Source organism: Oncorhynchus gorbuscha, linkage group LG01 (genome assembly GCF_021184085.1).
Source record: "Oncorhynchus gorbuscha isolate QuinsamMale2020 ecotype Even-year linkage group LG01, OgorEven_v1.0, whole genome shotgun sequence".
In the NCBI taxonomy this organism is placed as follows: Eukaryota; Metazoa; Chordata; class Actinopteri; order Salmoniformes; family Salmonidae; genus Oncorhynchus; species Oncorhynchus gorbuscha.
Window position 1 is genome coordinate 57,793,283 of NC_060173.1, and position 26,706 is coordinate 57,819,988.

The 26,706-nt window shown below is 46.8% G+C and overlaps 1 protein-coding gene across 4 annotated transcripts in view; it reads right to left on the bottom strand.

Moving 5' to 3' along the window:
* LOC124040396 (Krueppel-like factor 8) overlaps positions 1–26,706 on the bottom strand; it is a 171,899-nt gene that overhangs the window by 25,683 nt on the left and 119,510 nt on the right. For all 4 annotated transcript variants that reach the window (XM_046357571.1, XM_046357557.1, XM_046357580.1 and 1 more), the window contains exon 5: positions 18,310–18,421. In XM_046357571.1, the coding sequence (XP_046213527.1) occupies positions 18,310–18,421 (112 nt within the window). The remainder of the gene's footprint in view (positions 1–18,309; positions 18,422–26,706) is intronic.

Here is a 26,706-nt window from a genome sequence, read left to right on the forward strand (position 1 = left end):
TATGTCCCAACTAACCCTGGAAGGAAATGACTAACACCTTTACCTCTCCAGCCCCACCCATACTGTCTATGTCCCAACTAACCCTGGAAGGAAATTACTATGATGTAACACCTTTACCTCTCCAGCCCCACCCATACTGTCTATGTCCCAACTAACCCTGGAAGGAAATGACTAACACCTTTACCTCTCCAGCCCCACCCATACTGTCTATGTCCCAACTAACCCTGGAAGGAAATGACTAACACCTTTACCTCTCCAGCCCCACCCATACTGTCTATGTCCCAAATAACCCTGGAAGGAAATGACTAACACCTTTACCTCTTCAGCCCCACCCATACTGTCTATGTCCCAACTAACCCTGGAAGGAAATGACTATGATGTAACACCTTTACCTCTCCAGCCCCACCCATACTGTCTATGTCCCAACTAACCCTGGAAGGAAATGACTAACACCTTTACCTCTCCAGCCCCACCCATACTGTCTATGTCCCAACTAACCCTGGAAGGAAATGACTAACACCTTTACCTCTCCAGCCCCACCCATACTGTCTATGTCCCAAATAACCCTGGAAGGAAATGACTAACACCTTTACCTCTTCAGCCCCACCCATACTGTCTATGTCCCAACTAACCCTGGAAGGAAATGACTAACACCTTTACCTCTCCAGCCCCACCCATACTGTCTATGTCCCAACTAACCCTGGAAGGAAATGACTAACACCTTTACCTCTCCAGCCCCACCCATACTGTCTATGTCCCAACTAACCCTGGAAGGAAATGACTAACACCTTTACCTCTCCAGCCCCACCCATACTGTCTATGTCCCAACTAACCCTGGAAGGAAATGACTATGATGTAACACCTTTACCTCTCCAGCCCCACCCATACTGTCTATGTCCCAACTAACCCTGGAAGGAAATGACTAACACCTTTACCTCTCCAGCCCAACCCATACTGTCTATGTCCCAACTAACCCTGGAAGGAAATGACTAACACCTTTACCTCTCCAGCCCCACCCATACTGTCTATGTCCCAACTAACCCTGGAAGGAAATGACTAACACCTTTACCTCTCCAGCCCAACCCATACTGTCTATGTCCCAACTAACCCTGGAAGGAAATGACTATGATGTAACACCATTACCTCTCCAGCCCCACCCATACTGTCTATGTCCCAACTAACCCTGGAAGGAAATGACTAACACCTTTACCTCTCCAGCCCAACCCATACTGTCTATGTCCCAACTAACCCTGGAAGGAAATGACTATGATGTAACACCTTTACCTCTCCAGCCCCACCCATACTGTCTATGTCCCAACTAACCCTGGAAGGAAATGACTATGATGTAACACCATTACCTCTCCAGCCCCACCCATACTGTCTATGTCCCAACTAACCCTGGAAGGAAATGACTGTGATGTAACACCTTTACCTCTCCATCCCCACCCATACTGTCTATGTCCCAACTAACCCTGGAAGGAAATGACTAACACCTTTACCCATACTGTCTATGTCCCCTAACCCTGGAAGGAAATGATAACACCTCTTCAGTACTATGTCCCAACTAACACTGGAAGGAAATGACTAACACCTTTACCTCTCCAGCCCCACCCATACGGTCTATGTCCCAAATAACTCTGGAAGGAAATGACTAACACCTTTACCTCTCCAGCCCAACCCATACTGTCTATGTCCCAAATAACCCTGGAAGGAAATGACTAACACCTTTACCTCTCCAGCCCCACCCATACTGTCTATGTCCCAAATAACCCTGGAAGGAAATGACTATGATGTAACACCATTACCTCTCCAGCCCCACCCATACTGTCTATGTCCCAACTAACCCTGGAAGGAAATGACTATGATGTAACACCTTTACCTCTCCAGCCCCACCCATACTGTCTATGTCCCAAATAACCCTGGAAGGAAATGACTATGATGTAACACCATTACCTCTCCAGCCCAACCCATACTGTCTATGTCCCAACTAACCCTGGAAGGAAATGACTAACACCTTTACCTCTCCAGCCCCACCCATACTGTCTATGTCCCAAATAACCCTGGAAGGAAATGACTATGATGTAACACCATTACCTCTCCAGCCCAACCCATACTGTCTATGTCCCAACTAACCCTGGAAGGAAATGACTAACACCTTTACCTCTCCAGCCCCACCCATACTGTCTATGTCCCAACTAACCCTGGAAGGAAATGACTATGATGTAACACCTTTACCTCTCCAGCCCCACCCATACTGTCTATGTCCCAACTAACCCTGGAAGGAAATGACTAACACCTTTACCTCTCAGCCCCACCCATACTGTCTATGTCCCAACTAACCCTGGAAGGAAATGACTAACACCTTTACCTCTCCAGCCCCACCCATACTGTCTATGTCCCAACTAACCCTGGAAGGAAATGACTATGATGTAACACCTTTACCTCTCCAGCCCCACCCATACTGTCTATGTCCCAACTAACCCTGGAAGGAAATGACTAACACCTTTACCTCTCCAGCCCCACCCATACTGTCTATGTCCCAAATAACCCTGGAAGGAAATGACTAACACCTTTACCTCTTCAGCCCCACCCATACTGTCTATGTCCCAACTAACCCTGGAAGGAAATGACTAACACCTTTACCTCTCCAGCCCCACCCATACTGTCTATGTCCCAACTAACCCTGGAAGGAAATGACTAACACCTTTACCTCTCCAGCCCCACCCATACTGTCTATGTCCCAACTAACCCTGGAAGGAAATGACTAACACCTTTACCTCTCCAGCCCCACCCATACTGTCTATGTCCCAACTAACCCTGGAAGGAAATGACTAACACCTTTACCTCTCCAGCCCAACCCATACTGTCTATGTCCCAACTAACCCTGGAAGGAAATGACTATGATGTAACACCTTTACCTCTCCAGCCCCACCCATACTGTCTATGTCCCAACTAACCCTGGAAGGAAATGACTAACACCTTTACCTCTCCAGCCCCACCCATACTGTCTATGTCCCAACTAACCCTGGAAGGAAATGACTAACACCTTTACCTCTCCAGCCCCACCCATACTGTCTATGTCCCAACTAACCCTGGAAGGAAATGACTAACACCTTTACCTCTCCAGCCCCACCCATACTGTCTATGTCCCAACTAACCCTGGAAGGAAATGACTAACACCTTTACCTCTCCAGCCCCACCCATACTGTCTATGTCCCAACTAACCCTGGAAGGAAATGACTATGATGTAACACCATTACCTCTCCAGCCCCACCCATACTGTCTATGTCCCAACTAACCCTGGAAGGAAATGACTAACATCTTTACCTCTCCAGCCCAACCCATACTGTCTATGTCCCAACTAACCCTGGAAGGAAATGACTATGATGTAACACCTTTACCTCTCCAGCCCCACCCATACTGTCTATGTCCCAACTAACCCTGGAAGGAAATGACTAACACCTTTACCTCTCCAGCCCCACCCATACTGTCTATGTCCCAACTAACCCTGGAAGGAAATGACTAACACCTTTACCTCTCCAGCCCCACCCATACTGTCTATGTCCCAACTAACCCTGGAAGGAAATGACTAACACCTTTACCTCTCCAGCCCCACCCATACTGTCTATGTCCCAACTAACCCTGGAAGGAAATGACTATGATGTAACACCTTTACCTCTCCAGCCCCACCCATACTGTCTATGTCCCAACTAACCCTGGAAGGAAATGACTAACACCTTTACCTCTCCAGCCCCACCCATACTGTCTATGTCCCAACTAACCCTGGAAGGAAATGACTAACACCTTTACCTCTCCAGCCCCACCCATACTGTCTATGTCCCAACTAACCCTGGAAGGAAATGACTATGATGTAACACCTTTACCTCTCCAGCCCCACCCATACTGTCTATGTCCCAACTAACCCTGGAAGGAAATGACTAACACCTTTACCTCTCCAGCCCCACCCATACTGTCTATGTCCCAACTAACCCTGGAAGGAAATGACTAACACCTTTACCTCTCCAGCCCCACCCATACTGTCTATGTCCCAACTAACCCTGGAAGGAAATGACTAACACCTTTACCTCTCCAGCCCCACCCATACTGTCTATGTCCCAACTAACCCTGGAAGGAAATGACTAACACCTTTACCTCTCCAGCCCCACCCATACTGTCTATGTCCCAACTAACCCTGGAAGGAAATGACTAACACCTTTACCTCTCCAGCCCCACCCATACTGTCTATGTCCCAACTAACCCTGGAAGGAAATGACTATGATGTAACACCATTACCTCTCCAGCCCCACCCATACTGTCTATGTCCCAACTAACCCTGGAAGGAAATGACTAACACCTTTACCTCTCCAGCCCAACCCATACTGTCTATGTCCCAACTAACCCTGGAAGGAAATGACTATGATGTAACACCTTTACCTCTCCAGCCCCACCCATACTGTCTATGTCCCAACTAACCCTGGAAGGAAATGACTAACACCTTTACCTCTCAGCCCCACCCATACTGTCTATGTCCCAACTAACCCTGGAAGGAAATGACTAACACCTTTACCTCTCCAGCCCCACCCATACTGTCTATGTCCCAACTAACCCTGGAAGGAAATGACTAACACCTTTACCTCTCCAGCCCCACCCATACTGTCTATGTCCCAACTAACCCTGGAAGGAAATGACTAACACCTTTACCTCTCCAGCCCCACCCATACTGTCTATGTCCCAACTAACCCTGGAAGGAAATGACTATGATGTAACACCTTTACCTCTCCAGCACCACCCATACTGTCTATGTCCCAACTAACCCTGGAAGGAAATGACTAACACCTTTACCTCTCCAGCCCCACCCATACTGTCTATGTCCCAAATAACCCTGGAAGGAAATGACTAACACCTTTACCTCTTCAGCCCCACCCATACTGTCTATGTCCCAACTAACCCTGGAAGGAAATGACTAACACCTTTACCTCTCCAGCCCCACCCATACTGTCTATGTCCCAACTAACCCTGGAAGGAAATGACTATGATGTAACACCTTTACCTCTCCAGCCCCACCCATACTGTCTATGTCCCAACTAACCCTGGAAGGAAATGACTAACACCTTTACCTCTCCAGCCCCACCCATACTGTCTATGTCCCAACTAACCCTGGAAGGAAATGACTAACACCTTTACCTCTCCAGCCCCACCCATACTGTCTATGTCCCAACTAACCCTGGAAGGAAATGACTAACACCTTTACCTCTCCAGCCCAACCCATACTGTCTATGTCCCAACTAACCCTGGAAGGAAATGACTATGATGTAACACCTTTACCTCTCCAGCCCCACCCATACTGTCTATGTCCCAACTAACCCTGGAAGGAAATGACTAACACCTTTACCTCTCCAGCCCCACCCATACTGTCTATGTCCCAACTAACCCTGGAAGGAAATGACTAACACCTTTACCTCTCCAGCCCCACCCATACTGTCTATGTCCCAAATAACCCTGGAAGGAAATGACTAACACCTTTACCTCTCCAGCCCCACCCATACTGTCTATGTCCCAACTAACCCTGGAAGGAAATGACTAACACCTTTACCTCTCCAGCCCCACCCATACTGTCTATGTCCCAACTAACCCTGGAAGGAAATGACTATGATGTAACACCATTACCTCTCCAGCCCCACCCATACTGTCTATGTCCCAACTAACCCTGGAAGGAAATGACTAACATCTTTACCTCTCCAGCCCAACCCATACTGTCTATGTCCCAACTAACCCTGGAAGGAAATGACTATGATGTAACACCTTTACCTCTCCAGCCCCACCCATACTGTCTATGTCCCAACTAACCCTGGAAGGAAATGACTAACACCTTTACCTCTCCAGCCCCACCCATACTGTCTATGTCCCAACTAACCCTGGAAGGAAATGACTAACACCTTTACCTCTCCAGCCCCACCCATACTGTCTATGTCCCAACTAACCCTGGAAGGAAATGACTAACACCTTTACCTCTCCAGCCCAACCCATACTGTCTATGTCCCAACTAACCCTGGAAGGAAATGACTAACACCTTTACCTCTCCAGCCCCACCCATACTGTCTATGTCCCAACTAACCCTGGAAGGAAATGACTAACACCTTTACCTCTCCAGCCCACCCATACTGTCTATGTCCCAACTAACCCTGGAAGGAAATGACTATGATGTAACACCTTTACCTCTCCAGCCCCACCCATACTGTCTATGTCCCAACTAACCCTGGAAGGAAATGACTATGATGTAACACCTTTACCTCTCCAGCCCCACCCATACTGTCTATGTCCCAACTAACCCTGGAAGGAAATGACTAACACCTTTACCTCTCCAGCCCCACCCATACTGTCTATGTCCCAAATAACCCTGGAAGGAAATGACTAACACCTTTACCTCTTCAGCCCCACCCATACTGTCTATGTCCCAACTAACCCTGGAAGGAAATGACTATGATGTAACACCTTTACCTCTCCAGCCCCACCCATACTGTCTATGTCCCAACTAACCCTGGAAGGAAATGACTAACACCTTTACCTCTCCAGCCCCACCCATACTGTCTATGTCCCAACTAACCCTGGAAGGAAATGACTAACACCTTTACCTCTCCAGCCCCACCCATACTGTCTATGTCCCAACTAACCCTGGAAGGAAATGACTAACACCTTTACCTCTCCAGCCCCACCCATACTGTCTATGTCCCAACTAACCCTGGAAGGAAATGACTAACACCTTTACCTCTCCAGCCCCACCCATACTGTCTATGTCCCAACTAACCCTGGAAGGAAATGACTATGATGTAACACCATTACCTCTCCAGCCCCACCCATACTGTCTATGTCCCAACTAACCCTGGAAGGAAATGACTAACATCTTTACCTCTCCAGCCCAACCCATACTGTCTATGTCCCAACTAACCCTGGAAGGAAATGACTATGATGTAACACCTTTACCTCTCCAGCCCCACCCATACTGTCTATGTCCCAACTAACCCTGGAAGGAAATGACTAACACCTTTACCTCTCCAGCCCCACCCATACTGTCTATGTCCCAACTAACCCTGGAAGGAAATGACTAACACCTTTACCTCTCCAGCCCCACCCATACTGTCTATGTCCCAACTAACCCTGGAAGGAAATGACTAACACCTTTACCTCTCCAGCCCCACCCATACTGTCTATGTCCCAACTAACCCTGGAAGGAAATGACTATGATGTAACACCTTTACCTCTCCAGCCCCACCCATACTGTCTATGTCCCAACTAACCCTGGAAGGAAATGACTAACACCTTTACCTCTCCAGCCCCACCCATACTGTCTATGTCCCAACTAACCCTGGAAGGAAATGACTAACACCTTTACCTCTCCAGCCCCACCCATACTGTCTATGTCCCAACTAACCCTGGAAGGAAATGACTATGATGTAACACCTTTACCTCTCCAGCACCACCCATACTGTCTATGTCCCAACTAACCCTGGAAGGAAATGACTAACACCTTTACCTCTCCAGCCCCACCCATACTGTCTATGTCCCAAATAACCCTGGAAGGAAATGACTAACACCTTTACCTCTTCAGCCCCACCCATACTGTCTATGTCCCAACTAACCCTGGAAGGAAATGACTAACACCTTTACCTCTCCAGCCCCACCCATACTGTCTATGTCCCAACTAACCCTGGAAGGAAATGACTATGATGTAACACCTTTACCTCTCCAGCCCCACCCATACTGTCTATGTCCCAACTAACCCTGGAAGGAAATGACTAACACCTTTACCTCTCCAGCCCCACCCATACTGTCTATGTCCCAACTAACCCTGGAAGGAAATGACTAACACCTTTACCTCTCCAGCCCCACCCATACTGTCTATGTCCCAACTAACCCTGGAAGGAAATGACTAACACCTTTACCTCTCCAGCCCAACCCATACTGTCTATGTCCCAACTAACCCTGGAAGGAAATGACTATGATGTAACACCTTTACCTCTCCAGCCCCACCCATACTGTCTATGTCCCAACTAACCCTGGAAGGAAATGACTAACACCTTTACCTCTCCAGCCCCACCCATACTGTCTATGTCCCAACTAACCCTGGAAGGAAATGACTAACACCTTTACCTCTCCAGCCCCACCCATACTGTCTATGTCCCAACTAACCCTGGAAGAAATGACTAACACCTTTACCTCTCCAGCCCCACCCATACTGTCTATGTCCCAACTAACCCTGGAAGGAAATGACTAACACCTTTACCTCTCCAGCCCCACCCATACTGTCTATGTCCCAACTAACCCTGGAAGGAAATGACTATGAGTGATGTAACACCATTACCTCTCCAGCCCCACCCATACTGTCTATGTCCCAACTAACCCTGGAAGGAAATGACTAACATCTTTACCTCTCCAGCCCAACCCATACTGTCTATGTCCCAACTAACCCTGGAAGGAAATGACTATGATGTAACACCTTTACCTCTCCAGCCCCACCCATACTGTCTATGTCCCAACTAACCCTGGAAGGAAATGACTAACACCTTTACCTCTCCAGCCCCACCCATACTGTCTATGTCCCAACTAACCCTGGAAGGAAATGACTAACACCTTTACCTCTCCAGCCCCACCCATACTGTCTATGTCCCAACTAACCCTGGAAGGAAATGACTAACACCTTTACCTCTCCAGCCCCACCCATACTGTCTATGTCCCAACTAACCCTGGAAGGAAATGACTAACACCTTTACCTCTCCAGCCCCACCCATACTGTCTATGTCCCAACTAACCCTGGAAGGAAATGACTAACACCTTTACCTCTCCAGCCCAACCCCTATGTCCCATACCCTGTCTATGTCCCAACTAACCCTGGAAGGAAATGACTATGATGTAACACCATTACCTCTCCAGCCCCACCCATACTGTCTATGTCCCAACTAACCCTGGAAGGAAATGACTATGATGTAACACCTTTACCTCTCCAGCCCCACCCATACTGTCTATGTCCCAACTAACCCTGGAAGGAAATGACTAACACCTTTACCTCTCCAGCCCCACCCATACTGTCTATGTCCCAACTAACCCTGGAAGGAAATGACTAACACCTTTACCTCTCCAGCCCCACCCATACTGTCTATGTCCCAACTAACCCTGGAAGGAAATGACTAACACCTTTACCTCTTCAGCCCCACCCATACTGTCTATGTCCCAACTAACCCTGGAAGGAAATGACTATGATGTAACACCTTTACCTCTCCAGCCCCACCCATACTGTCTATGTCCCAACTAACCCTGGAAGGAAATGACTAACACCTTTACCTCTCCAGCCCCACCCATACTGTCTATGTCCCAACTAACCCTGGAAGGAAATGACTAACACCTTTACCTCTCCAGCCCCACCCATACTGTCTATGTCCCAACTAACCCTGGAAGGAAATGACTAACACCTTTACCTCTCCAGCCCAACCCATACTGTCTATGTCCCAACTAACCCTGGAAGGAAATGACTATGATGTAACACCTTTACCTCTCCAGCCCCACCCATACTGTCTATGTCCCAACTAACCCTGGAAGGAAATGACTAACACCTTTACCTCTCCAGCCCCACCCATACTGTCTATGTCCCAACTAACCCTGGAAGGAAATGACTAACACCTTTACCCTCCAGCCCCACCCATACTGTCTATGTCCCAACTAACCCTGGAAGGAAATGACTAACACCTTTACCTCTCCAGCCCAACCCATACTGTCTATGTCCCAACTAACCCTGGAAGGAAATGACTAACACCTTTACCTCTCCAGCCCCACCCATACGGTCTATGTCCCAACTAACCCTGGAAGGAAATGACTAACACCTTTACCTCTCCAGCCCAACCCATACTGTCTATGTCCCAACTAACCCTGGAAGGAAATGACTATGATGTAACACCATTACCTCTCCAGCCCCACCCATACTGTCTATGTCCCAACTAACCCTGGAAGGAAATGACTAACACCTTTACCTCTCCAGCCCAACCCATACTGTCTATGTCCCAACTAACCCTGGAAGGAAATGACTATGATGTAACACCTTTACCTCTCCAGCCCCACCCATACTGTCTATGTCCCAACTAACCCTGGAAGGAAATGACTAACACCTTTACCTCTCCAGCCCCACCCATACTGTCTATGTCCCAACTAACCCTGGAAGGAAATGACTAACACCTTTACCTCTCCAGCCCCACCCATACTGTCTATGTCCCAACTAACCCTGGAAGGAAATGACTAACACCTTTACCTCTCCAGCCCAACCCATACTGTCTATGTCCCAACTAACCCTGGAAGGAAATGACTAACACCTTTACCTCTCCAGCCCCACCCATACTGTCTATGTCCCAACTAACCCTGGAAGGAAATGACTAACACCTTTACCTCTCCAGCCCAACCCATACTGTCTATGTCCCAACTAACCCTGGAAGGAAATGACTATGATGTAACACCATTACCTCTCCAGCCCCACCCATACTGTCTATGTCCCAACTAACCCTGGAAGGAAATGACTATGATGTAACACCTTTACCTCTCCAGCCCCACCCATACTGTCTATGTCCCAACTAACCCTGGAAGGAAATGACTAACACCTTTACCTCTCCAGCCCCACCCATACTGTCTATGTCCCAACTAACCCTGGAAGGAAATGACTAACACCTTTACCTCTCCAGCCCCACCCATACTGTCTATGTCCCAAATAACCCTGGAAGGAAATGACTAACACCTTTACCTCTTCAGCCCCACCCATACTGTCTATGTCCCAACTAACCCTGGAAGGAAATGACTATGATGTAACACCTTTACCTCTCCAGCCCCACCCATACTGTCTATGTCCCAACTAACCCTGGAAGGAAATGACTAACACCTTTACCTCTCCAGCCCCACCCATACTGTCTATGTCCCAACTAACCCTGGAAGGAAATGACTAACACCTTTATCTCTCCAGCCCCACCCATACTGTCTATGTCCCAAATAACCCTGGAAGGAAATGACTAACACCTTTACCTCTTCAGCCCCACCCATACTGTCTATGTCCCAACTAACCCTGGAAGGAAATGACTAACACCTTTACCTCTCCAGCCCCACCCATACTGTCTATGTCCCAACTAACCCTGGAAGGAAATGACTAACACCTTTACCTCTCCAGCCCCACCCATACTGTCTATGTCCCAACTAACCCTGGAAGGAAATGACTAACACCTTTACCTCTCCAGCCCCACCCATACTGTCTATGTCCCAACTAACCCTGGAAGGAAATGACTATGATGTAACACCTTTACCTCTCCAGCCCCACCCATACTGTCTATGTCCCAACTAACCCTGGAAGGAAATGACTAACACCTTTACCTCTCCAGCCCCACCCATACTGTCTATGTCCCCAACTAACCCTGGAAGGAAATGACTAACACCTTTACCTCTCCAGCCCCACCCATACTGTCTATGTCCCAAATAACCCTGGAAGGAAATGACTAACACTTTTACCTCTTCAGCCCCACCCATACTGTCTATGTCTCAACTAACCCTGGAAGGAAATGACTAACACCTTCACCTCTCCAGCCCCACCCATACTGTCTATGTCCCAACTAACCCTGGAAGGAAATGACTATGATGTAACACCTTTACCTCTCCAGCCCCACCCATACTGTCTATGTCCCAACTAACTCTGGAAGGAAATGACTAACACCTTTACCTCTCCAGCCCCACCCATACTGTCTATGTCCCAACTAACCCTAGAAGGAAATGACTAACACCTTTACCTCTCCAGCCCCACCCATACTGTCTATGTCCCAACTAACCCTGGAAGGAAATGACTAACACCTTTACCTCTCCAGCCCAACCCATACTGTCTATGTCCCAACTAACCCTGGAAGGAAATGACTAACACCTTTACCTCTCCAGCCCCACCCATACTGTCTATGTCCCAACTAACCCTGGAAGGAAATGACTAACACCTTTACCTCTCCAGCCCAACCCATACTGTCTATGTCCCAACTAACCCTGGAAGGAAATGACTATGATGTAACACCATTACCTCTCCAGCCCAACCCATACTGTCTATGTCCCAACTAACCCTGGAAGGAAATGACTATGATGTAACACCATTACCTCTCCAGCCCCACCCATACTGTCTATGTCCCAACTAACCCTGGAAGGAAATGACTGTGATGTAACACCTTTACCTCTCCATCCCCACCCATACTGTCTATGTCCCAACTAACCCTGGAAGGAAATGACTATGATGTAACACCATTACCTCTCCAGCCCAACCCATACTGTCTATGTCCCAACTAACCCTGGAAGGAAATGACTAACACCTTTACCTCTCCAGCCCCACCCATACTGTCTATGTCCCAAATAACCCTGGAAGGAAATGACTATGATGTAACACCATTACCTCTCCAGCCCAACCCATACTGTCTATGTCCCAACTAACCCTGGAAGGAAATGACTAACACCTTTACCTCTCCAGCCCAACCCATACTGTCTATGTCCCAACTAACCCTGGAAGGAAATGACTAACACCTTTACCTCTCCAGCCCCACCCATACTGTCTATGTCCCAACTAACCCTGGAAGGAAATTACTATGATGTAACACCATTACCTCTCCAGCCCAACCCATACTGTCTATGTCCCAACTAACCCTGGAAGGAAATGACTATGATGTAACACCATTACCTCTCCAGCCCCACCCATACTGTCTATGTCCCAACTAACCCTGGAAGGAAATGACTGTGATGTAACACCTTTACCTCTCCATCCCCACCCATACTGTCTATGTCCCAACTAACCCTGGAAGGAAATGACTAACACCTTTACAGCCCCACCCATACTGTCTATGTCCCAACTAACCCTGGAAGGAAATGACTAACACCTCTTCAGCCCCACTCATACTATGTCCCAACTAACACTGGAAGGAAATGACTAACACCTTTACCTCTCCAGCCCCACCCATACTGTCTATGTCCCAAATAACTCTGGAAGGAAATGACTAACACCTTTACCTCTCCAGCCCAACCCATACTGTCTATGTCCCAAATAACCCTGGAAGGAAATGACTAACACCTTTACCTCTCCAGCCCCACCCATACTGTCTATGTCCCAAATAACCCTGGAAGGAAATGACTATGATGTAACACCATTACCTCTCCAGCCCCACCCATACTGTCTATGTCCCAACTAACCCTGGAAGGAAATGACTATGATGTAACACCTTTACCTCTCCAGCCCCACCCATACTGTCTATGTCCCAAATAACCCTGGAAGGAAATGACTATGATGTAACACCATTACCTCTCCAGCCCAACCCATACTGTCTATGTCCCAACTAACCCTGGAAGGAAATGACTAACACCTTTACCTCTCCAGCCCCACCCATACTGTCTATGTCCCAAATAACCCTGGAAGGAAATGACTATGATGTAACACCATTACCTCTCCAGCCCAACCCATACTGTCTATGTCCCAACTAACCCTGGAAGGAAATGACTAACACCTTTACCTCTCCAGCCCCACCCATACTGTCTATGTCCCAACTAACCCTGGAAGGAAATGACTAACACCTTTACCTCTCCAGCCCCACCCATACTGTCTATGTCCCAACTAACCCTGGAAGGAAATGACTAACACCTTTACCTCTCCAAGCCCAACCCATACTGTCTATGTCCCAACTAACCCTGGAAGGAAATGACTAACACCTTTACCTCTCCAGCCCCATCCATACTGTCTATGTCCCAACTAACCCTGGAAGGAAATGACTAACACCTTTACCTCTCCAGCCCAACCCATACTGTCTATGTCCCAACTAACCCTGGAAGGAAATGACTATGATGTAACACCATTACCTCTCCAGCCCCACCCATACTGTCTATGTCCCAACTAACCCTGGAAGGAAATGACTAACACCTTTACCTCTCCAGCCCAACCCATACTGTCTATGTCCCAACTAACCCTGGAAGGAAATGACTATGATGTAACACCATTACCTCTCCAGCCCAACCCATACTGTCTATGTCCCAACTAACCCTGGAAGGAAATGACTATGATGTAACACCATTACCTCTCCAGCCCCACCCATACTGTTTATGTCCCAACTAACCCTGGAAGGAAATGACTATGATGTAACACCATTACCTCTCCAGCCCCACCCATACTGTCTATGTCCCAAATAACCCTGGAAGGAAATGACTATGATGTAACACCTATAGCTTATAGTCCTAAAACCCTGAAATGACTTCTCTCTGGTTTGTTCAGAGTTTCCTATGGGGAAAATGAATGGGAAAGAATAGGGTTTTGGGGTCCAAAAAGCCCAAAATATGGTCTGAGGTTAACACAAACTCAGGAGATCTTATATGTTTTGTTTTATGAGACAATATTGGGGCTCCTAGTGGCGCAGCGGTCTAAGGCACTGCATCGCAGACCCTGGTTCGGTCCCGGGCTGTATCACAACCGGCTGTGATCGGGAGTCCCATAGAGCGGCGCACAATTGGCCCAGTGCCGTCCTGGTTAGGGTTTGGCTGTGTAGGCCATCATTGTAAATAAGAATTTGTTCTTAACTGACTTTCCCCTTTAAGAGGCTATGGAGTCTCAAAATGGACAAACACCACTATTGCTGCTGAAGGTCTTTTAAGGGTGTATGCGAGCACACTTGTTCGGTTCGCCTAGCCGAGTTCAGCTAGGTGCCAGCCGAACTGAAGCATGCTGAGGCCTTAACAGAGCCTGACTCTTAATAATCACTGCAAATGAAGTCCATCTTTCATGTTCATCACATCTCATAGTGATGTCTGGTCCCTGGGTGAATTTACAGGCCACCAGAGAGGGCTAGACATTAACTGTCAAAACCCCATACAGTTAGACAGCTTCCAGTTCAAAGATGATCTCTCACTCAATTCAATTCTCTTTATTGGCATGACGTAACAATGTACATATTGCCAAAGCTTATTTTGGATATTTACAATATAAAAATAAATAAAAATGACAATCAAATTGTCAACTGGACAACAGTAACAACAATAACCAACCACTCTCTCTCTCTTCTCCCCAACTCTCCTCTCACTCTCTCTTCTCCCCAACTCTCACTCTCTCTTCTCCCCAACTCTCACTCTCTCTTCTCCCCAACTTCTCTCACTCTCTTCTCCCCAACTCTCCTCTCACTCTCTTCTCCCCAACTCTCCTCTCACTCTCTTCTCCCCAACTCTCCTCTCACTCTCTCTCTCTTCTCCCCAACTCTCCTCTCACTCACGCTCTCTCTTCTCCCCAACTCTCCTCCCACTCCCTCTTCTCCTCAAGTCTCCTCTCACTCCCTCTTCTCCCCAACTCTCATCTCACTCTCTCTTCTCCCCAACTCTCCTCCCACTTCCTCTTCTTCTCAACTCTCCTCTCACTACCGCTTCTCCCCAACTCTCATCTCACTCTCTCTTCTCCCCAACTCTCCTCTCACTCTCGCTCTCTCTTATCCCCAACTCTCCTCTCACACTCTCCTCCCCAACTCTCCTCTCACTCTCTTCTCCCCAACTCTCCTCTCACTCTCTTCTCCCCAACTCTCCTCTCACTCTCGCTCTCTCTTATCCCCAACTCTCCTCTCACACTCTCCTCCCCAACTCTCCTCTCACTCTCTTCTCCCCAACTCTCCTCTCACTCTCTTCTCCCCAACTCTCCTCTCACTCTCTTCTCCCCAACTCTCCTCTCACTCTCTTCTCCCCAACTCTCCTCTCACTCTCTTCTCCCCAACTCTTGCTCTCTCCCCCTCCCACTCTCCTTTTTTTTCTGTCCATCTCCCCTCCTTTACTTCCTCTCCCTCCCAACCTCCCTGTTCTTCGCTGCCATTCACTTTCTCCACCCTGCCAACGAGTTAACACCCTCTCCTCCTCTCTCTCATCCTTTCTCTTGTTTTCACTGCCCAACCATAGGCTCAAACACACTAAACCAGCACCAATAGAGCTAATAGAATTCCTTCTTCATACTATCCTGCCTGTTTAACACACTAACTCACCCCTCTCCTCTCCTTTTCTCTCTCCAAACCATTTATAAGGAGGTGTGACGGCAAACTGCATTACGTAATCTTGTTTACACCTGGTTCTGGGACAACCCTGCCCAGCAAACACACACACAGCTAAGTGAACACTCCAAGCACTACATTTCAGTTAGAAAGAGTGAGCTCTGTCTCCCCTGTTGCTGCCTCACTGCACGCACGCACGCGCACGCACGAACATACACACACACACACACACACACACACACACACACACACACACACACACACACACACACACACACACACACACACACACACACACACACACACACACACACACACACACACACACACACACACACACACACACACACACACACACACACACACACACACACACACTCTCCTCCAGTGTTCAGAGGTTACATAAGTGTCCAGAGCAGATCAGTGCTGCAGTAATGTAATTAGCGCCAGAGAGTGGAGAGGAGGGAGGAGGGACGGGCCCAGGTCAAGACAGCCAAACCCCAAATGAAGAAGCAAATTCACCCTATATCATATTATTCTCTAATAATACACTCAACCTTCCACAATCTTCCTGTAAAACTCTACTCATATATCAGGACTGCAAACTACCCTAAATATGTACCCCACAAAAGTCTGTTGAAATTGTGATAGTAATAAGTGTTTTATCGTATCTTGATAAAACAAACAATGGATCAATCAGCCAGCATTATCTGACAATCACCCTGTGGAGGACGAACCCAACAGAACCACCACCCTGTGTACTGGAGGATGAAACCAACAGAACCACCACCCTGTGTACTGGAGGATGTGCCCAACAGAACCAACACCCTGTGTCCTGGAGGATGAGCCCTACAGAACCACCACCCTGTGGAGGATGAGCCCTACAGAATCACCACCCTGTGGAGGATGAGCCCTGCAGAACCACCACCCTGTGGAGGATGAGCCCTGCAGAACCACCACCCTGTGGAGGATGAGCCCTACAGAACCACCGCCTTGTGGAGGATGAGCCCTACAGAACAACCACCCTGTGGAGGATGAGCCCTACAGAACCACCACCCTGTGTCCAGGCCCTGTGTACTGGAGGACGATCCCTACAGAACCACCACCCTGTGTACTGGAGGATGAGCCCTACAGAACAACCACCCTGTGTCCAGGCCCTGTGTACTGGAGGACGAGCCCTACAGAACCACCACCCTCTGTACTGGAGGATGAGCCCAACAGAACAACCACCCTGTGTCCTGGAGGATGAGCCCTACAGAACAACCACCCTGTGTACTGGAGGATGAGCCCTACAGAACAACCACCCTCTGTCCAGGCCCTGTGTACTGGAGGACGATCCCTACAGAACCACCACCCTGTGTACTGGAGGATGAGCCCTACAGAACCATCACTCTGTGATCAGGCCCTGTGTACTGGAGGACGAGCCCTACTGAACCACCACCCTGTGTACTGGAGGACGAGCACAACAGAACCACCACCCTGTGTACTGGAGGACGAACCCTACAGAACCACTACCCTGTGTACTGGAGGATGAGCCCTACAGAACCACCACCCTGTGTACTGAAGGATGAGCCCTACAGAACCACCACCCTGTGTACTGAATGATGAGCCCTACAGAACCACCACCCTGTGTCCAGGCCCTGTGTACTGGAGGACGAGCCCTACAGAACCACCACCCTGTGTACTGGAGGATGAGTCCATCAGAACCACCACCCTGTGTTCTGGAGGATTAGCCCAACAGAACCACCACCCTGTGTACTGGAGGATGAGCCCAACAGAACCACCACCCTGTGTACTGGAGGATGAGCCCTACAGAACCACCACCCTGTGTACTGGAAGATGAACCAAACAGAACCACCACCCTGTGTACTGGAGGATGAGCCCTACAGAACCACCACCCTGTGTCCAGGCCTATATCACCACCTTCCAGTCTATGACACTCACCCTGGGTCCAGGCCTATACCACCACCTTCCAGTCTATGACACTCACCCTGTGTCCAGGCCTATACCACCACCTTCCAGTCTATGAAACTCACCCTGTGTCCAGGCCTATACCACCACCTTCCAGTCTATGACACTCACCCTGTGTCCAGGCCTATAACACCACCTTCCAGTCTATGACACTCACCCTGTGTCCAGGCCTATACCACCACCTTCCAGTCTATGAAACTCACCCTATGTCCAGGCCTATACCACCACCTTCCAGTCTATGACACTCACCCTGTGTCCAGGCCTCTACCACCACCTTCCAGTCTATGACACTCACCCTGTGTCCAGTCCCGGTGTACTGAAGGAAGCTGAACCCGACTCTGTCCCACTCTCCACATCACTGTCACTCTGGTACTCCACTGGAGACGCCGAGCCAGGCTTGATACGCACTAGAGGAAAAGATGGATAAATGGAGAGGCGAAGAGAGGGGATGTAAGAAAGAGAGAAGGAGCAATGGGACAGAGTGAGAAGGAAAGAAATGGACAATGTAGAGGAAGATGGAAAGGTTTACAGACAGAGAGGGGAGAGAAAGGCAAAAACAACAGGGGGTTAGCAACTTAAATCCAACCACCATAACACATAGTACTTGACAACACAAAAGGTAAGCCAGGCCCTCCCAGCTGAGTTGATTTGAATTTCTACTTGGGTGTGAGAGAATTCCCATTATACTTAGGTGTGGTTGGCTGTGCTGCGGAGGCAGGTGATTGTATTTGTGAACCCCCCTCTTTCCCCTACCCCCATCCCTCTCTTAGTGGGTCAGAATGTGGTGAATGCATTGTTCAAAGTTTCTCTTCCCTGAGGATGCGGGGGGGGGGGGGGTGTAGTGATGATGGAGTTGGGACTGGGGCGGGGTAAAGAACTGTCCTTTGTGCATGAGGAAACCCCCCCCCACCCCTATTACTACTGCAACCCACCTCATTCAACGACAAAATCTCCTCTGAATCTCCTCCCGTCACACATACCCTCCTTCCCGCTGCTCTCGCTCTTCCCCCCGTGTCTCCCCCCTCCTCTCTCTCTCTCAATATAAGGGCTTTATTGACATGGGAAACACATGTTAAACATGGCCAAAGTAAGTGAACTAGATAATTAACTAAAGTGAAATAAACAATACAAATGAACACTAAACATTACACTCACAAAAGTTCCAAAATAATAAAAACATTTCAAATGTCATATTATGTACAGTGGGGCAAAAAAGTATTTAGTCAGCCAAGTTCTCCCACTTAAAAAGATGAGAGAGGCCTGTAATTTTCATCATAGGTACACTTCAACTATGACAGACAAAATGAGGAAAAAAAATCCAGAAAATCACATTGTAGGATTTTTTATTAATTAATTTGCAAATTATGGTGGAAAATAAGTACAAAAGGTTACAGTGGTGTTTGTTCTTCACTGTTTGCCCTTTTCTTGTGGCAAAAGGTCACAAATCTTGCTGTTGTGATGTCACACTGGTATTTCACCCAAAAGATTTGGGAGTTCATCAATTTGGGTTTGTTTTTTCATTCTTTGTGAATCTGTGTAATCTGAGGGAAATATGTGTCTCTAATATGGTCATACATTGGGAAGGAGGTTAGGAAGTGCAGCTCAGTTTCCACCTCATTTTGTGGGCAGTGAGCACATAGCCTGTCTTCTCTTGAGTGCCAGGTCTGCCTACGGCGGCCTTTCTCAATAGCAAGGCTATGCTCACTGAGTCTGTACATAGAAATAAGGTTCTGCTTGCGGTCGGCGAACAGGTGTGAGCTGAATGTATACATTCTGCTTCCAGAATGAACAAAGCTGTGGTTGTCTTCATGCAGAGGAAATTTGGTGGGTAGGCTCATTGCTAGTAGAATATTTGCACGGGGTGTGTTGGTGCCAATCTCCCCTCTTTCTTCCCCCTCAACCAGGGTGGTAGTTGCAAATTTGCCTCTGTTTATTACGGATGATTAATTAAAAAGGGGGGGGGGAGTTGTCTTGGTAAAGTTGCTAGTGGTTTCGTGTACTGTCGTCAGGTTTTCCGGAAAATACAGGCCTGAGCTACAGGCAGTTCGATTTTGGGTATGTCATTTTAGGCAAAAAAGGAATAAAAAGGGGCAGATCCTTATGTTTGACCTAGTGGATGTTTGGAGAACTAGATATTCCAACACAAGACAGTGTACATGGGTGAAGGCCTTTGGAACTCGGGTGAGTGCAGCCCGGCTTGATCGATTTTACCTGTCCAGGAATCAAAGCAATAGGCTGTTGGGCGCTACCATTCCCCCGGTGGGTTTTTCAGACCACATAACCATGTCTATTTCACCAGGGCCTCGGCAGGCATCCTACCCTCCCAGCTCCTTCTTCTTTAGTTTGGTAAGACAGAGCGGTGAAGCCAAGGTTATGCATTGTCTATGGCTGTCTGATGGGGGGGGGGGGGAACCTCTGTGGTGGGGGAGATGCGGTTGTATAGGGCAGAGTTGTACAGGGCAGAATTGTTTGATCCTATGTGTGCTCAGGTTTTGTTTGCAGACCTCCCTAAGCTCTGGCACAGAGGGATGAAATTGACATTCCCCTGTTGTCCCATGAACTGGCAGAGGCTGTAATCCAGATGTCCCCAGACTGTGCACCGGGGGTCGATTGACTCCCAGTGGAGTTTTGTGAATAATTGGACTGGATTTATTCTGCGTGTTGCGTGAGCGCGTTGGGTTAGGAGAGTTGCTGATGAGCTGCTTTCGGGCGGCTCTGACTCTCCTGCCCAAAAAAGGGGACTTGTGTGAACTTAAGAGCTGGAGGCCTGTGGCAATGCTCTGTGCGGATAACAAGATATTTGCCAAGGTCCTCGCTAACAGAGGTCCTCGCTAATATCCCATCTGGACTCTATAGGAGGACCAGACATATTGTGTCCCGAGACGCTCAATCACAGACAACTTAAACTTAAATCAGGGACAAGTTGGACTTGTCGAGAGGTTCTAACAGTGGTAGGCTTGATTACCAACAACGACGAGACGGCCTACAGGGAGGAGGTGAGGGCCCTCGGAGTGTGGTGTCAGGAAAATAACCTCACACTCAACGTCAACAAAACTAAGGAGATGATTGTGGACTTCAGGAAACAGCAGAGGGAACACCCCCCTATCCACATCGATGGAACAGTAGTGGAGAGGGTAGCAAGTTTTAAGTTCCTCGGCATACACATCACAGACAAACTGAATTGGTCCACCCACACAGACAGCATCGTGAAGAAGGCGCAGCAGCGCCTCTTCAACCTCAGGAGGCTGAAGAAATTTGGCTTGTCACCAAAAGCACACAAACTTCTACAGATGCACAATCAAGAGCATCCTGTCGGGCTGTATCATCGCCTGGTATGGCAACTGCTCCGCCCACAACCGTAAGGCTCTCCAGAGGGTAGTGAGGTCTGCACAACGCATCACCGGGGACAAACTACCTGTCCTCCAGGACACCTACACCACCCGATGTTACAGGAAGGCCATAAAGATCATCAAGGACAACAACCACCCGAGCCACTGCCTGTTCACCCCGCTATCATCCAGAAGGCGAGGTCAGTACAGGTGCATCAAAGCTGGGACTGAGAGACTGAAAAACAGCTTCTATCTCAAGGCCATCAGACTGTTAAACAGCCACCACTAACATTGAGTGGCTGCTGCCAACACACTGACACTGACTCAACTCCAGCCACTTTAATAATGGGAATTGATGGGAAATTGATGTAAAATATATCACTAGCCACTTTAAACAATGCTACTTAATATAATGTTTACACACCCTACATTATTTATCTCATATGTATACGTATATACTGTACTCTATATAATCTACTGCATCTTTATGTAATACATGTATCACTAGCCACTTTAAACTATGCCACTTTGTTTACATACTCATCTCATATGTATATACTGTACTCGATACCATCTACTGCATCTTGCCTATGTCGCTCTGTACCATCACTCATTCATATATCTTTATGTACATATTCTTTATCCCCTTACACTTGTGTCTATAAGGTAGTAGTGTTGGAATTGTTAGCTAGATTACTCGTTGGTTATTACTGCATTGTCGGAACTAGAAGCACAAGCATTTCGCTACACTCGCATGAACATCTGCTAACCATGTGTATGTGACAAATAACATTTTAATTTGATTTGATTTAATGTGAACTTTGGACTGGTCTCTTTAGATCAAGAGGCTTTTGATAGAGTGGACCATGAGTATCTGTTTAATGTTTGTGTTTGGGGAAAGGTTTTTGACCTGTGTGAAGATGTTGTATACTGGGGCGTCATATATGGTCAAGGTGGGAGGGGGGCTCAGTAGGCCAGTCTGGGTGAGACAGGGCAATGGACAAGGATGCCCTCTATTGGGCAGTTGCAGTTGAAGTCGGAGGTTTACATATACTTAGGTTGGAGTCATTCAATCTCGTTTTTCAACCACTCCACAAATTTCTACTTTGTGAATGACACAAGTCATTTTTCCAACAATTGTTTACAGACATATTATTTCACTGTATCACAATTCCAGTGGGTCAGAAGTTTACATGCACTAAGTTGACTGTGCCTTTAAACAGCTCGCAAAATTTGAGTCAATTGGAGGTGTACCTGTGGATGTATTTCAAGGCCTACCTTCAAACTCAGTGCCTCTTTGCTTGACATCATGGGAAAATCTAAATAAATCAGCCAAGACCTCAGAAAAAAAATTGTAGACCTCCACAAGTCTGGTTCATCCTTGGGAGCAATTTCAAAACGCCTGAAGGTACCACGATCATCTGTACAAACAACAGTACGCAAGTATAAACACCATGGGACCACGCAGCTGTCACATGTCGGTTCCTAACTAGGGAAATTCACAAGGCATGTGCTACTGAAATCGTATATAGTTAGGGACATTTTTTTAATAACAAATACTCTTTCTCCCACGTTTGATAGTGGTCGCTGTGCGCGGTTTCCGAAACATCTGTCAGCGCTGTTGAATTGGTGCCTTTTCTTAGACCATGTTGCTATGTGAATAATATCAACGTTAACCAGCATATTGGTGTTGGGAACAATGTGGTGGAGGCAGCAGCAGAGGGAGGAGGTGAGAAAAGCAGCCCTTTAAGAACAGTGAGGAGAGAGGAAACCCCAACTTAAATTAGGTCTATAATCAACAGCTGTTAAAGGTGCCTGGCTTTTATACATCCTGCCTCTGTTGCCAGTTTAAGTGTTTGATTGACTGATTCTGTGAGTACCAATCTGCATTTGCTATGCTGTAAAAAAAAAAAAAGCATTCCACTTTTTAGTCATTAGAACAGCCTCTTTACAATTCATTTAGTGTTGTTGACACTGTTCTGACCCCAAAATAATATGAACAATAATAATAATATCCCTCATTCTTCTTGATCTCCTTCTTATTGTTATTATTACTATTATGATCACCGTGATAATAATAAGTCATGTCGTTATCATTAGTAGCCCAGAACAAGCCTGGTATAACCGAGCTGTTGGCCAAAGAGAGCATCCTGTTTAGCCTAAATAGCGTAACTTACTTAGGTCTTTTAGTTCAATGCTGATATAGGCTACTGTATCTGTCGGTCAGTCATTCGTTCATGTCGTCACACAGCATAGAGTAACCCATGATTTGAAAAGCAATCAAGCATTTTAGTTTTAAAATAAAATAACTTAAGCGACCCTTGAATAATTAGGGTTAACAATAAACTGTTCACGAAACAATGCAAATTGACAACAACAAAAAACGGACTCTCTGGTACGCTTGTAAATGACGGTGTTCTGAGTTCATTATAACACATTTATTGATGTGATTATAATACGCTGTGGGTCAGGCCCTATACACTTTCCAGTCAGATATGGCTGTCATTATGGAGCAGCTTCAGCAAGACGGACAGCGTAATGAACACCGTTGATGGTCTGTGGTGGTCGCTGCAGCAGGAAGGAGAGAGAGACAACGGGTGCAGGTCACACAGTCACATCGCTGTCAATGTTTTTGTCTTTATTACAAAGCACAGCAAGTTGGAGCCCGGCACAATCACGTCAATAGCAATCGGACACCCTCTAGTCATTTGTGTCAACATTATTTTATCAAACAGCATCAGGCAACCTCAGTGCATATAGTTGATTTGATTAAAACACATAGGATGTGTCTATATTTGGAAAAATACAAGTATTATTTTCTGGGAGGAAAGAACAGATGACTATGGTCTCAGGTTTTGTCCCAAAAGGCACCCTATTTCCTATACTGTGCACTACTTTTGACCAGAGCTCTATAGGCCCTACGAGAGCCCTATAGTGCACTACATAGGAAATAGGATGCTATTAGGGACACACTTCCTGACTCCTCTCAGGAAGAGATATACTGTGCTATACTGAGAGCTTTCCTGATAAATTGTATTACATCCGGCCGTGATTGGGAGTCCCGTATGGCGGCGCACAATTGGCCCAGCGTCGTCAGTGTTTTTCCGGTGTAGGCCATCATTGTAAATAAGAATTTGTTCTTAACTGACTTGCCTAGTTAAATAAATAAAAAATATATATAGAAAAATACATATATATTTCAGTCTGTATATACAATGCATGTTTACTTGTGTGTGTTTGTGTGTCACACACACACACACACACACACACACACACACACACACACACACACACACACACACACACACACACACACACACACACACACACACACACACACACACACACACACACACACACACACACACACACACACACACACACACAGAGAGAAAAAGTATTCAGACCCCTTGACTTTCCACATTTGGTTACATTCTAGCCTTATTCTAAAATGGATTCAATCATTTTTTCCCTTCATCAATCTACAAACAATACACCATAATGGAAAAGCAAAAACAGGATTTACATTTTATTTTGCAAATTAATTACTGATAAAAACTGAAATATCACATTTACATAACTATTCAATACTTTGTTGAAGCCCATTTGGCAGCAATTACAGCCTCGAGTCTTCTTGGGTATGACGCTACATGCTTAGCACACCTGTATTTGGGGAGTTTCTCCCATTCTTCTCTGCACAAGCTCTGTCAGGTTGGAGGGGGAGCGTCACTGCACAGATATTTTCAGGTCTCTCCAGAGATGTTCGATCAGGTTCAAGTCCAAGCTCTGGCTGGGCGACTCAAGGGCATTCAGAGACTTGTCCTGAAGCCACATCTGCATTGTCTTAGCTGTGTGCTTAGGGTCGTTGTCCTGTTGGAAGGTGAACCTTCACCCCAGCCTGAGGTCCTGAGTGCTCTGGAGCAGGTTTTCATCAAGGATCTCTCTGTATTTTGCTCCGTTCGTATTTCCCTCAACCCTGACTAGTCTCCCAGTCCCTGCCGCTAAAAAACATCCCCACAGCAAGATGCTGCCACCACCGCGCTTCACCGTAGGGATGGTGTCAAGTTTCCTTCAGACGTGACGCTTGGCATTCAGGACAAAGAGTTCAGATTGGCCTGGTTGCCAGCTCTAGGAAGAGTCTTGGTGATTTCAAACTATTTCTATTTAAGAAGGATAGAGGCCACTATGTTCTTGGGGACCTTCAATGCTGCAGACATTTTTTGGTACCTTCCCCAGATCTGTGCCTCGACACAATCCTGTCTCTGAGCTCTACGGACAATTCCTTTGACCTCACGGCTTGGTTTTTGCTCTGACGTGCACTGTCAACTGTGGGAACTTATATAGACAGGTGTGTACCTTTCCAAATCATGTCCAATCAATTTAATTGACCACTGGTGGACTCCAATCAAGTTGTAGAAACATCAAGGATGATCAATGGAAACAGGATGTACCTGAGCTAAATTTCAAGAATCACAGCAAAGGGGCTGAATACTTATGTAAATAAAGGTATTCTGTTTTTTATTTTTAATACATTTTGAAAAAAATCTAAAAAACCTGTTTTCGCTTTACCATGAGGTATTCTTTTTTAGATTGATAAGATTTTTCAAATCGATTTTAGAAAAAGGCTGTAACGTAACAAGATCTTTCCGAATGCAGTGTATACAGTGGGGCAAAAAAGTATTTAGTCAGCCACCAATTGTGCAGTGAACAGTGAAGAACAAACACCATTGTATATATACAACCCATATTTATGTTTATTTATTTTTCCTTTTTGTACTTTAACTATTTGCACATCGTTACAACACTGTATGTATACAGTGGGGCAAAAAAGTATTTAGTCAGCCACCAATTGTGCAAGTTCTCCCACTTAAAAAGATGAGGCCTGTCATTTTCATCATAGGTACACTTCAACTATGACAGACAAAATGAGAAAATAAATCCAGAAAATCACATTGTAGGATTTTTAATGAATTTATTTGCAAATTATGGTGGAAAATAAGTATTTGGTCACCTACAAACAAGCAAGATTTCTGGCTCTCACAGACCTGTAACTTCTTCTTTGAGAGGCTCCTCTGTCCTCCACTCGTTACCTGTATTAATGGCACCTGTTTGAACATGTTATCAGTAACAGTCACACTACTCATTTTGTCTGCGCAAGTCCAAGGACTCACCTACTCATTCAAGGGTTTTCTACATTGTAGAATAATAGTGAAGACATCAAAACTATGAAATAACACATATTGAATCTTGTAGTAACCAAAAAAGTGTTAAACAAATCAAAATATATGTTTTATTTTAAATTCTTCAAAGTAGCCACCCTTTGCCTTGATGACAGCTTTGCACACTCTTGGCATTCTCTCAAC